This window comes from Chiloscyllium plagiosum, chromosome 2 (genome assembly GCF_004010195.1).
Source record: "Chiloscyllium plagiosum isolate BGI_BamShark_2017 chromosome 2, ASM401019v2, whole genome shotgun sequence".
NCBI lineage: Eukaryota > Metazoa > Chordata > Chondrichthyes > Orectolobiformes > Hemiscylliidae > Chiloscyllium > Chiloscyllium plagiosum.
This window is the reverse complement of record NC_057711.1, coordinates 69,791,129-69,805,364: the sequence shown is the minus strand read 5'-3', so window position 1 is coordinate 69,805,364 and position 14,236 is coordinate 69,791,129. Positions and strand designations below refer to the sequence as shown.

At 40.9% G+C, this 14,236-nt stretch overlaps 1 protein-coding gene across 2 annotated transcripts in view; it reads right to left on the bottom strand.

Annotated features, from left to right (window-relative positions):
* The window catches only part of snx24 (sorting nexin 24), a 166,738-nt gene that overhangs the window by 139,987 nt on the left and 12,515 nt on the right, over nucleotides 1-14,236 (bottom strand). Inside the window, exon 1 of one of the 2 annotated variants that reach the window (XM_043711723.1) lies at nucleotides 11,039-11,086. The exons of the other annotated variant lie outside the window; for it this stretch is intronic. Coding sequence (XP_043567658.1) covers nucleotides 11,039-11,071 — 33 coding nt within the window. The 5' untranslated portion in view covers nucleotides 11,072-11,086. Of the gene's footprint in view, nucleotides 1-11,038; nucleotides 11,087-14,236 lie in introns of those variants that run through there. 2 annotated transcript variants of the gene reach the window in all.

The window sequence follows — 14,236 nt, the reverse complement described above, 5'->3', positions numbered from 1 at the left end:
AGGAAGTGGCAGATGCTGGTACATTTGCAACATTTAAAAAGGTATCTGAATGGGTTCCTAAATAGGAAGTGTCTAGAGTGATATGGGCCAAGTGCTGGCAAATGGGATTAGATTATTTTGGGAGATCTGGTCGGCATGGACGAGATGGACCGAAGGGTCTGTTTATATGCTGTACATCTCGAGGACTTTAATACCTGAACTTGGATGCTAATGTTCTATAATTTATGCATGAGGACTCCCAAATCCCTCTGTGCTGTAGTTTTCTGCAGTCTTTCCCCATGTAAACAATATTCAACTCTTTTATTCTTCCTGGCCATGTGCATTATCCTACAATTTCCCATATTATATCCAAATTCGTATTCATTCACCTAACTTATCTATATCCCTCTGCAGGCCCTGTGTGTCATTCTCAGTACTTGCATTCCCACCTAATATTATGTCATCCACAAACTTGGTTATGTTACATTCACTTTCCTAACCAAGTCTTTAATATATATATTTTGTAAATAATTGTGGCCCCAGCACTGATTCTTCTGACATTCCACTATGTATCTTTGTTATCCCAACTCTCCAACCCTATTAGTTAGCTATTACAACCTCCAACACCAGTACCCTTACCATAAGTAGCCCAACATAGAAAAACCTTTGCATGACCTTTGCTGTGTTCAGTTCTTACTTTCAAAACTAAATTTAGCAAAAAAAAAAGGAACTCAGCATTACTGCATCATATTTCTGATATATGATGCAGTTGTACGATCTCATTGTCAATAAAGCAACACTCTGGCAGCCGAGTCAGGTGAAAAATTGTCTGATCACTTTTCACACAACAGACATTCCATATGAATCAATAAACATTCAACAACAGTCATTGATCATTCTACAATGTAATCAACATTTTTGATTTGTGCTTATGTATTACTTGAAGACCAGCCACTTAATTTTGCTATTTATTAATTCATGAGATGTCACAAGATATCAGATTCTAGCAGTCAAACAAAAAACAATTCTTCATAATATTCTCAGTCTCAACGTATTATTGAAAATTGGGATTCCAATGTTAGAAGTTGCTTTTATATGTCTTACAGTTCTAGAACATGAAAAATGTTGCACAGGAAACCTGGGAGCTTATTCAGAAAGCTTAATGCAGATAGTGAGTGGTGAGAATTCAACATATTAAATATAATCAGAGTTAAGTTTATAGCTGTAATTGCTCTCTGTTTCAATTCAGTAATTCAGGTATAACAGCATCTACAACCCAAAGTGTCAAGCATGCTCGAAAGCGTTGTTAATATTTGGACGATTATTTGAGTCACCTCAATATACATTTCCCAATATTTGCTGAATATTAGTTGATCCCACCAGCAGGCCATTTGGGAGGTGGTTGAATGTTACTGTCCATCTCTGTATCTCATTCAAACTGATCACAAGGCAAACAAAAGAAGTCAACACAGCATATACAAGTACAATAAATATTACATGGAAAATTATAAAGTCATATTAAGCAATTTTATGACCTGATTTAAGAATGTACATTGGATTATTTTCTTTAATTTGTTGAACATAACAGTATCTTAGCAGAGAAATTGTGCTTGAACTGCATAAAACACTAACTAGGCCACAGCCAAAGTACTGCGTACAGCTTTAGTCACTACATTCCAGACTGTGATGACAAGAAAGGATACAAAAGGATCTTAACAAATATGTTGCCAGTTGTGGAAAAGTTTACCTACAAAAGGAAAGATCGGATCGATTGGGCTTGCTTTCTTTGGAATAGAGGTAGGTAAGGGAAGATTTAATTGAAGTGTACAATATTACGTGGGGCCAAGGTACAGTGGATAGGAAGAACTGACATTTGATCGCAGAGACTAAATTACCAGGGAGCACAGGTTTAAAGTAATTGTTAAAAGATTAGGATAGAATTGAAGAGAATTTATTTTTTCACCAAGAGGTGGAGAAAGTCTCAAACTCATTGTGTGAAAGAGTATTAAAAGGCAGAGATCTTAGGCCCATATATAAACACATCCATTCCAAATATTGTAACCTCCAAAGCTACAAACTCACAACTATGAAATGAATTAAGTTTGATTGCTCTTTTTCAGCCAGTGCATACAAAAAGGCTAATTGCCTCCTGTGTTTTTAATTTCAAAACATCATAAATAACACAAACTGCAAGCATTAGCAAATTGCTAAGTGCTGACTGATCTTGTCACTATTGATCTAATAGCCTCAAGCCTATGCGTATGATATTACAAAAATGGCTACTTCAGTTGCATGTTCACTTGAGCAAAGCGCCAGTTTGAAGTTAACAAAATGCTCGTATCTCTCCATAGTACCATTCAAAGGTCAGGGCCTAGTTCACATAAACCGTGAACTTTAATGTCTCTGTGTTTAACCTAATAAACACACAGCTCGGGATTTATGATGGCTACCAGTATTACAGGGCTAATTCAGGTTTCGGCTATTCTGGGTCTGAAGTGAATCTAATTTCATTTTCACGAAGACATTTATCCTTTTTAACTGAAACACATTTAATGCCTTTACTCAGACTCCTTCACTTCTGTCCTCTAATGTTTCTCCCATGTGGTTCTTTCATCTAATCTCTCTTCAGCAATGACTTTGTCTTTCCTTCATGTCTCATCATGAAGCCACTCATCACTTCCCTGTAACTTTTCAGCATCTCATCTGATGTGTCCTTCTGCTCCAAACCATCAGATTGGATTCCCCTATGTTTGCCCTTATGTGAGTGTCACAAGCAGAGGCAATGTTTGTTACCCACTCCTAACTGCCCATGAAATGAGTGGACTGATAAGCCATTTCAGAAAGCAAATAAGTCAACCACATTGCTGTAGATCAAGAGTCACATGTGGGCCAAATCAGGTAAAGACAGCAGATCTCTTTCCCTAAAAGGCATTAATGAGCCAGATGCTTTGTTTTAAAAAATTTCAATCATGTGGTTCCATGTCTATTAATGAGAGATTTATTGATGAATTGAATTTAAATTCCACTATCTGCCACGTGAGACTTGATCAGTGATTGAAACGAGTAACCCAATGATGTTGCTATTATTCTATCAGTGCGTGCATGTCATAAATGAATTTGCAATGAATAGTGTTTTTAACATGAAATAATATTCTAAAGTACTTCAAATAAACTTAATTATATGCACTAAGTCGGCTATTTACGCCCTCAATGAAATCATGAATGAACTAGGCCTGAGTTGCAAACAGCCACCTTTGTCTCATATACCCGAATCCCTTTGGTTAATAAACAACTCTACCAATCGCTTTTAAACGCGATAAAAGTCTGATGCTCTACCGACTGAGCTATCTGGGCTCTGCTTTAAACGCGATAAACGTCAATTTCGAAGCTTTTCGGATGCTGCCTGAATTGCTGTGCTTCCAGCACCACTGATCCACAATCGCTTTTAAAGTTAACAATTGATCTATGATCTATTGGTGTTCCTGAAATGGAGTTTGAAACCTCTACTACCCATTACATGTAGACATGTCACCCAATATCATTCATGGAAGGTCTAACTTTAAATTTTAGACTTGGGGAACAAATCTTATACCCCCAAGTCAGCACAACACATTCCAATCTATCCTATCTGGTCCCTCTAATACCTTGTAAGCTCTGATTATTTAATCAAGAGATTATTTTATCTTATAAATTCTCTTCCAGTTTGTGTAATCTTTACTTAGTTAATCTGGTACACGTATTCTGCATTCCTTTCAAGACCAATGTATTTCCTTGAGGCTTGGCATCCTACACCCTTAGTCCTGCAGGTGTGGCTTAATTAGATTCTTGCATTGTTACAGCATGACTTCCACCCACTTGCATTTTAATCATCTGGAAAAAGTTATTTAAATTTTGGGCAATTATAAACTTCCAATGTTTGCAGCTTCTTATCATTTGGAATCCAAAAGACAATAAGAAACAGGAACAGCGGTAGGCCGTTCGGCCCCTCGAGCCTGCTTGCCATTCAATAGGATCATGCTTGATCCAACATTCCTCACATCCACTTTGCATGCCTTGTCCCCTTAAGCTTTGATTTCTCCATTGAGCAAGAATCTATTTCAGGCTTAAGTGTACACAAGGACTCTGCCCCAACAGCTCTCTGTGGGAGTTCCAACAATACTCATCCCTCAGAAGAAATTCCTCCCCGTCCCAGTCTTAAATTGGCACCCCTTTATTCTGAGACCATGCACTTAGGTCATAGACTTTCCCATGATGGGAAACATCCTCTCAGGATTCCTTAGGGGCTTGGCAGGATAAGTGCTATGTGTTTCAATGAGATCAGCTCTCATTTTTACAACTCAAACTCAACTCACGTCCCAACCTATTTAGCCTTTGCTGAAAAAGCAATCTCTCCGTACCAGGGATCATCCTAGTGAACCTCCTTTGAATTGCATGCAAGAAATGATATCTTTCCTTAAATAAGGGGGGCAAAACTGTTCACAGTGGTCTCACCAGCACAGTGTAGAGTTGCAGTAAGATTAAGAATAGATTAGATTCTCTACAGGTGGAATCAGGTCCTTCGGCCCAACAAGTCCACACCGAACCTCCAAAGAGTAACCCATCCAGACCCATTCCCCTATATTTACTCCTGACTAATGTACCTAACACTACAGGCAATTTAGCATGGCCAATTCACTCAACTGGCACATCTTTTGAACTGTGGGAGGAAACCGAAGCACCTGGAGGAAACCCACGCAGACACAGGGAAAATGTGCAAACTCCACACAGACAGTTCCCCGAGGTGGGAATTGAATCCAGGTCCCTGGCACTGTGAGGCAGCAGTGCTAACCACTGAGCCACCACGCCGCAGTAAGACTTCCCTATTCTTATACTCCAACCCCGTTGAAAAAAGGGCCAATATTGCATGTGCCTTCCTGATGCACCTATGTGCTAGCTTTCTGTATTTCGTGCAAATACCCTCAAGTTCCTTTGCTTTGCAGCTTTCAGCAGTTTTCCATTTAAATACTACTATTCTTTTCGTTCTCCCTTCTGAAATAAATAACTTCACGCTTTTCCACATTACTCTGCATTTGCCAACTTGTTGCCTGCTTACTTAACAATTTAATATCTCATGTAAACTGTTTGTATCCCTCTTACAACCTGCTTTTTTTAGATTACATTACAGTGTGGAAACAGGCCCTTCGGCCCAACAAGTCCACACAGACCCGCCGAAGCGCAACTCACCCATACCCCTACATTTACTCCTTACCTAACACTACGGGCAATTTAGCATGGCCAATTCACCTGACCTGCACATCTTTGGATTGTGGGAGGAAACCGGAGCACCCGGAGGAAACCCACGCAGACACGGGGAGTACATGCAAACTCCACACAGTCAGTCGCCTGAGGCGGGAATTGAACCCGGATCTCAGGCGCTGTGAGGCAACAGTGCTAACCACTGTGTCACCATGCCGCCCACCGTGCTCTTCCACCTATTTTTGTATCATCTACAAATCTGGCTGCAGTATATTCACTTCCTTCCTCCAAGTATTTAATACATATTGTAAACAATTGTGGCCACACTACTGATCTGTGTGGAACCCCACTTATCACAGGTCGCCAACATGAGAAAGAACCGTTTACCTCCACTCACTGTTTCCTGCCCCTAAGCCAATTCTCTATCCATGCCAAGGTACTATAACCAACATCGTGGACTTTATATGACTTAATCGTTTGTGAGTTACCACTCTGGACTATCTAGACAACCTCGCATTTGCTCCACTGAAATCCATTTACCACAATTCAGCAACATCTTTACATGTTTTTATGGTTCTATTTACCATGTTTACATGTTGCCCTTTTTCTTTTCATTGGAAAACTTGGATTTGTGGCTTTCTAACTCAACATCTGAGTAAGGAATGCAATGGAGAGAAGACGATGCCCGAGTGAACTGCCATTCAGGTGGGACATCAGGAATTTGGTTCACTTGGTAAATCAGTGCCCATTCTCAGACCTTTCTTCAGCCTCCAACAGCTTTAGAAGTCAAAACCTGCTCGTTATTAGTGGTCGTTGGGTTTATTAATTATAAATAAACTGAATTAGCCTACAATAAACACTGCTATGTAGTAGTCATTACAGGAGTAGGACAGAGCAGATGATTGGAGAGACAGCTTTAGATTCCTGACACATGGGGTCTGTTTCTGGGGGAGGTGGTCAGGTTACATCTGAACAAATACAGGACAAATGCATTTGCAGGGAAGTTTGTTAATGCTGTTGAAATGGATTCACACTAGATTGACAAGGGGGAGTGGGATCCTGACAACCGGTTCGGAGAAGCTGTGATGGAAATAGAAGTCAAAGTGCTAGAGAGACAGTCTGGAAGGCTAGATAAGAAAGAAGTGAATTTAGCATTCTTAAATGGAATTTATTTTAATGTGAGGAGCCTGAACAGTAAGGCAGACAAGCTGAGCCAGATAGAAACATGGGAACATCATAGCTATGGCTGAAAGATGGCCAGGATTGGCAGCTCAACATTTCTGGCTAAAGGGTATTCAGAGAGGCAAGTCAGAAGACGAAGGGGAGGCGACAGAAGAGGAGGAGAATGAAAAGGAGCAGATGAGAGAGGAGCAGGATGAAGATGTAAATGGGTAGGGGACACAGAATGGGGTGCACAAAAGGTAGGGCATTTGCAATATTGATCAAGGAATCAATGACAGCGGTGAGAAGTGATCACCTAATGAGGCTACATGGGTTGAAGTAAAAAACACATTGGGGCAAACATGCTGTTCGATGTGTACATTGGACCCCCAAACATTCAGGGAGTGATACAGAATCAAACATAAACAAATTACGAGAAGTGTAAGTAATGGCAGGGATGCTGACAGAGGATTGCAGGACAGCTAATGTGGTTCCACTTTCAAAAAGGATAGTACGGATATGCCAGGGAAAGATAGATCAGTGAGTGTCATAACAGTGGCCATAAACTATTAGAGAAGATTTGTGTTCTTCTAGCTTATCACAGATATTAGTGACATGCTCCTGTCCTTAACTATACAGTTTCCACTGTTTAGCACGTTCGTAGTTCTGCTGTACTTCACCAGATTGTCATTACATTTTCAGGAAAGTCCGATGGTACTCCTGATGACAGCTTTTGTTCCCCAATTGGCATTAGTGACTAATAGGATTTTCCACATGGTAGGGAGTGTTGCCAAACAGATATACCTAAGCGTGCAGGTACATAGCTCCTTGAAAGTGGCATCACAGGGAGACCGGGTGAAGGAGGAGAAGTTTGTCAATCTTGCCTTCATTGGTCAGAGGATAGAGTATAGGAGTTGGATCGTCATGTTGCAGCTGTATAAGTCATTGGCAAGGTCATTTTTGGAGTACTGCGTACAGTTCTGGTTGCCCTGCTATAGTAGGATATTATTAAACTGGAGGGGGTGCAGAAAAGATTTACAAGGATGTTACTGAGACTGGGGGGTTTGAGCTATAGGGAAAGGCTGGGACTTTTTTCTCCTGGAGCATCGGAAGCTGAGGGGTGACCCTATTGAGGTTTATGAGAGGCGCAGATGTGATTAACAAAGGTCTTTTTCCCAGTGTAGGGAAATCCAAATCTAGGCAGCATAGATTTATGGTGAGAAGGGAAAAATTTTAAAGGGACCTGAGGGGCAACTTTTTCCACACAGAGGGTGGTACGTATGTGCAACAAACTGCCAGAGGAAGTGGCAGAGCCAAGTACAATTCCAGCATTTAGAAGACATTTGGACAGGTACATAATTAGAAAATGTTTAGAGGGATACAGCCGAATGGAACTGGTTTAGTTTGGGAAATCTGGGTCAGCGAGGACAAATTGGACCAAGGGGTCTGCTTCCATATACAGGTTTTAACCACCCAAGTATTAAGTGGGCTAGTTTCATGTGAAATGAATGGAGGGCCAAAAATATTAAACCTGCATTCAGAAGAACATTTTTCTAAACTAGTACATAGAAAGCCCATAAACGCAGAGAGCAGTTCTAGACCTAATATTCAGAAATGAGCCTGGAGGTGGTGGAAGACATATCAGTGAGGGAGCGTTATGAAGATAATGATTTAGGATAGATAGATAGATTTAGGATAGTTTATTATAAAACATGTATACGGGCAAAAAGTTAAATTTCACTGAAAAAATTTGGTCCAAATGGATTGGGAGCAGCTGTTTGTAGAAAGAATGTGTCAGAGCATTGGGAAACATTCAAAGAGGAAAGAGGAAAAATACAGGGCAAATATGTCCCCGTAAAGAGAATGGTTGGGTCCAAGACTGGAGAATTCTGGGTGTCAAAAACTACATGTTAAGTTTGAAAAATGATGAAGCTTTTGGCAGATATTGAGGGCTAAATATGTAGAGGAGTTCAAAAAGCATATGCGGGGGGGGGGGACCTTAAAAGGAAATTAGGAAAACTAACAGAGGGCATGAGAAAGCATTGGTGGGTAGAATAAAGGAAAAGAGGGTTTTCAGAAAAACATATGTAAAGATTAAAAGGTTATTAGGGAAAAGGTGTAGGGACCATGAAGGAAATCTGTGCATGAACCTAAAAGATAGGGGTGGTGTTTTCAATGAATACGTTAAAAGTCAGTCTTCATAATGGAAAAGGAGGACACAGGAAAAGACATCAGCGTGAAGGACTGTAAACTATAAGAAGAAATTAACAGAAATAGAGGGGGTACCAGCAGGCTTAAAAGTGGATAAATCTGCAGACTGGATGAGATGAACCCCAGGCTGATGAGGGAGGCAAAATATCAAGGGCCCTGGCAGTAATTTCTGCTCATAGGTGAGGGCTAGAGGACTGAAGGATTGCTAATGTTGTCCCATTATTAAAAAAAAAAAAATGGGATAAACAGGAAATTACAGGCTAGTCCTCGGTTTGGGGAAGTAATTGGAAAAAATGAGGGACAAAGAATATATCTGCAATTGGAGAAAGACAGATTAATCAGGGATAGTTAGTATGCATTTGTTAAGGACCAGGCATGTTTGACAAATCTGATCAAAATTCTGAGGGGGCTAACCATGAGTGTGGATGAGGGTAATGCATTTGATGTGGTCTACTTGGACTTCAGCAAGGTTTTTAATAAGGTCCCTCATGCAGACTGGTCAGATGGAAAGACCTCATGGGATCCAAGACATTGGATTCAAATTGGCAAGAGGCAACCAGCAGAGGATGACAGTAGAGTGATGTTTCTGTGCCTGGAATTCTATTATCAATGGAGTTCTGCAGGACTCAGCACTGGGTCCCTTGTTTGTGCTGTACACTAATGTTTTGGACTTAAATATAGGTGGTTTGATCAAGAACTGTGCAGTTGACATGAAAACACAGTGGTACATTGTAAGGAAACAGATATGAACTGCAGGGGAACATTCAACAGATTGGATGGGTGGGCAGAGCAGTGACAAGTGGAATTCAAACAGAAAAGTGAGCAGTTTATATACTTGGAGTGGCTGAGGAGGCAAGGAATTATGTTATGAATAGTCAGATACTGGAAAGTACCAAAGGTGAGAGGAACCTCAATGTGCATATCCACAGATTCCTAAAAGGTAGCCGGGTAGGTAGGTAAGGTGGTTAAGAATGCATATGGGATACTTGCTTTTATTAGCCGAGGCACAGAACATAAGAGGTGGAAGGTTATTCTTGAATTGTATAAAACGCTTGGTTTTAGGCCACAACTGAGTGCAGTTCTGGTCACCATGAAGTATAGGAAGGACATAATTGTACTATAGGATGCAGAAGAGATATACCAGAATGCTGCATCGGCTTCAGGAGTTCTAAAGTGAGTAAAGATTGGATAGGCTGTGGTTATTTTCCTTGGAGCAGTCATGTTTGAGAGGGGTGCCAAGAGAGGTTAGAAGATTCTGAAGGACAGAGATAGGGTAGATAGGAAGGCACCTTTTTCCCACGAGTCGAGAGATCAACAACCAAAGGGCATAGATTTAAGGTAAGAGATAGAATGTAAAGAGCAGAGCTGACGTGGGTGTTTGGAAAGGGTGGCTCAAGTCAGAAACTGTTATAATGTTTCAGCAATATTTAGATATTAATTTACATTCCCCTGGTCCTAGGGCTACAGGGCGAGAGCTGTAAAACATTATGACAACAGACCTGTGTTCACCAGCACAGACAATTGGCTGATCAGCTTCCTTCAGTACTAATCATCTATGATTATACAGGCAATGTATTGCAACTACAGTACATGGATGCCTGTCATCCATGGCAACCACATCAGTTGTAATTACCTGTTTCGGCTCAGGGTCAAAGAGCTGAAGTCCAAGCTAGCAATACTGAGATGTACCAGGGACAGGGATCATTAGTATGACTGAAAACAAAAATTGCTAGAACTCACAGCAGGTCAGGCAGCATCCATGAAGAGAGCACAAACTAATGTTGAGTCTACATGACTCTTCACCAAAGCTGACAAAGGGTATCTTGACATTCTGTTCCCGAAGGATAGGTCAGCTGATTTTGTCAGTATTCAGGGACAGAATGGTCTGACTCTGAGCGAGAAAGCTAAAAAGGTTAAGAAATTAGAAGTGGAAGAACTACAGCCCTTGCAATTGTTCTAGAGGTTTGATGTTCTTGCAGCTTATGTTGATGAGAGCAGGGGCTTAACGGTAATGTCACTGACTACAAATTCCCAGATTAATGCTCGGGGCACGGGAGTTGAAATCCTAGCATGGCAGTTGTCAGAAATTGCATGAAATAAATAAGTATGGAATTGAACTCCAGTGGTGACCATGAAACCACAGTCGATTGTCATAAAATCCCCATCTGCTTCACTAGTGTCGTCTACCTGGTCCAGTTTACATGTGATTCCTGATGTGGAGAATCTGAACTGTCCTCCGAAGTGGTGTGATAAGTTAGTCAGCTTAATGAGCCACTAAAGAAAATGTCTAAAAGGAACTAAACTGGATGGGCATAGGCACCAGAAATGACAATGGCAAACCCAGCCCTGACGATTCCACAAATCCATTTTACAAATATTTATGGACTTGTGCAATAATTTGGGAAACTATCCCACAGGCGAGTCAAGCAACAGCCTTCGAAGACATACTCACCGAATTATATTTTGTAGCCAACATCTCAGACATCACTAATCACAATTCCTAAGTACATGCTGTCTGACTGGCAGGATAGACCCACCATACAGTGGTTAAAAAAAATTTGGGAATGAGTTGCCCTAGCATTGACTCGCAAGACTGAGAAATCTCATGGACAAGCATGCGCATAGAGATCTTCTGATAAATACACATTAGCACACTCCCACTCACTATTTTTAGACCAATTTGCAGAAGCAGAGAGTGTGGCAAGGGTACAGAATGTACTCTGGGTGGGGGACTTCAACATCTGTCACCAACTGCACCTCTGACTGTGCTGGCAGAGTGCTAAAGGGCGTAGCTGCTAGACTGTGCTTGCAGCAGATAGTGAGGCAACCAACAGGAGATAAATAATCTTACAGAGCGCAGTTTGCAATGATGACAGAGGGAAAATCAGGGAAGGATAGACTAGATATCCAAACTCTGTTGGGAAATTACTAAATTCTATAAGAACAGCATCAGAAAACAGCTTGAAAAGTTTTCAGCTGATCAGAGTAGATCAGCGTGGATTTAAAAAGGTGATGGCTATATAATCCACGATATTGACATCCCTCAACATTTCTTCCTGTATACAGTACTTTTTTCTTATGTTGTGACTATTGTTCATGAGCAGTAAATCATTCCTATCAGTGACTTCTTTGGCCAACAATTTCTTATCTCCATTTAAATCAATTCTACAGCTTGATCTTCTGAACTAAGACTATCACTAACTATTGTCTCAATACCATCTTTTAATCAAGAGTTCTACACCTCTAACTTCTGAGCTCCCTATTCTTCTTGAATATCACAGACCCCACAATTTTCAAATCTAACCTCATCCAATTACCTGCAATGGTGTCAGATCACATGCATGACCAATTCATTTACTTTGTTATGAATACTTTACATTCAGATATGCAGACTTTTTTTTTGTTACCTTTGTATTACATAGTTTTTTTAAAATCTGCCATTCTCTGACCTTCATTTTCCAGAGTAGTAGGTTGCTGTCCAACCTTGACTCTCTCTCTTGAATTATTACATTTAGCCCAGCTTGATCCCTCATCCTCCCCTTGTTACATGTAAAGCTCTCTCTATTTCCCTAGTTAAGAGCTTGCAAAACTGCCAGTCACAGCACAATTTGGGTGTAAACTGCTTCAATAATACAGATCCCAGATTCCACAGTATTGGTGCCAGTGACGCATGAACCAGAATTCACTTCTCTTTCAAGAGCCTTTGAGCCAAATATTAGCTTCTCTAAACTTACTCATCCTATGCCAATTCGACATGGCTCAAGTAATAATGAAATTATTATCTTTGAGGTTCAGCTTTTTATTTTAGCACCTAACTGCTTATACTTTTTCAGAAGAACATTTTTCTAGTAGTACCTATGTCCTTAATCCTATCGTAGGCCACGACCACTGGACTAGCTTGGTGGCTCAGTGGCTAGCACTGCTGCCTCATAGTGCCAGAGACCTGGGTTTGATTCCAGCCTTGGACAACTGTCTGTGTGGAGTTTGCATGTTCTCCCTGTGGCTGTGTGGCCTTCCCTTGGTGCTCTGCTTTCTGCTCACAGTCCAAAGATGTGCAGGTTAAGTGGATTGGCTGTAGTAATTGCGTGGTTAGAAGGCAGGATCTGTGGGATGCTTTTCGCAGGGTTGGTGCAGACTTAATAGACCAAATGGCATCTTTCTGCACTGGAAGAATTTTATGTTTCTATTCTCTCCTTCCTACTGCAGTTCCTCTCCAGAACACAGCGGATATCCCAAATCCTGGCAGCAAGCAGACAACGCAGCCATCTGCAATCACATGCAATCCTACTTTAAATGGTTAATACTTCACATCTACTTACCTTTCACTATACCCCACAAATAAATTATTTTGACTACATGCCAGCTTTTATTGTTTCAATCAAAACATATTTACTTCACATTTAACCACAGAACCACTTGTCGCAGATTCGCTCATTCCCAGTCAGACTACGTCATCCTGCAGTTGTTTTCAAATAATGCTCCATTATCTTCAAATATTTATGATTACTCCCTACGAGAAATACCAAATCAAATCCCTTGTCATGTCAAATAATTGCATATTTGGGAACTGGATTTATGTTAATAGCTGTGTTCTATGTTGCATTCAATACTTCTACAAAGATAGAAATAGGCCAGTCAGCCAGTTCTCTACAAGAGCAAATGAGCTTGCCTTATTCCCCAAATGTCCTCCATTATCGTGCAAATTTTAATTTTCTGGTGCTTACTCAGTTCCCTTTTAAAAACCATGATTAAATTTGCAAGAAAAACAGGAAGTGCTGGAGAAACTCAGCAGGTCTGGCAGTGTCTGTGGAGACAGAAACAGAGTTAACGCAGACTCCAATGATTCCTCTTTGGAAGCTGAAGAAAAGTAATACCAGACTTGAAACATTTTTCTATCAGATCTCCAGCAGCCGTAGTATTTTGCTTTTATATTAAAAATAACCTCCACCAAATTTTCAGGTGGTGCATCTGAACTCCTAACCACTCACCTGTAGAAGTAATTTCTCCGACACTGGGTTTCCTCTGCTTTGCTCCCCTTCCGCGACTGGAACAATTACTCTCTAATCTGTTCAGACCCATCATGATTTTGAGCGCTTCTACAAATTCCTTTCAACGTTCTCTCCATTGAAAGCACCCCTGCTTCCCCAATCTTCCAAAGTAACTGAAAGCTCCTCATCCCTGGAACCACTCTTGTAAATCTTTTCTAGATAATCTCTAAAGATTTCACAAGCCTCCCAAAGTGTGTGGTCCCACAATATGGAGTTCAGCCAAGCCAGCATTTTATAAAGTGGCATCAAAATGTGCTTGCTTTTGTATTACATGATTATTGTAAAATCTAGGATCATTTCGACTTTTTAACCACTTTCTCAACCTGCCTTGCCACTTTGAAGGGCTTGTGTGTATATCTTTGAGGAGAAAGTGAGGTCTGCAGATGCTGGAGATCAGAGCTGGAAATGTGTTGCTGGAAAAGCGCAGCAGGTCAGGCAGCATCCAGGGAACAGGAGAATCGACGTTTCGGGCATAAGCCCTTCTTCAGGAATGAGGAAAGTTTGTCCAGCAGGCTAAGATAAAAGGTAGGGAGGAGGGACTTGGGGAGGGGCTTCGGAAATGCGATAGGTGGAAAGAGGTCAAGGTGAGAGTGATAGGTCAG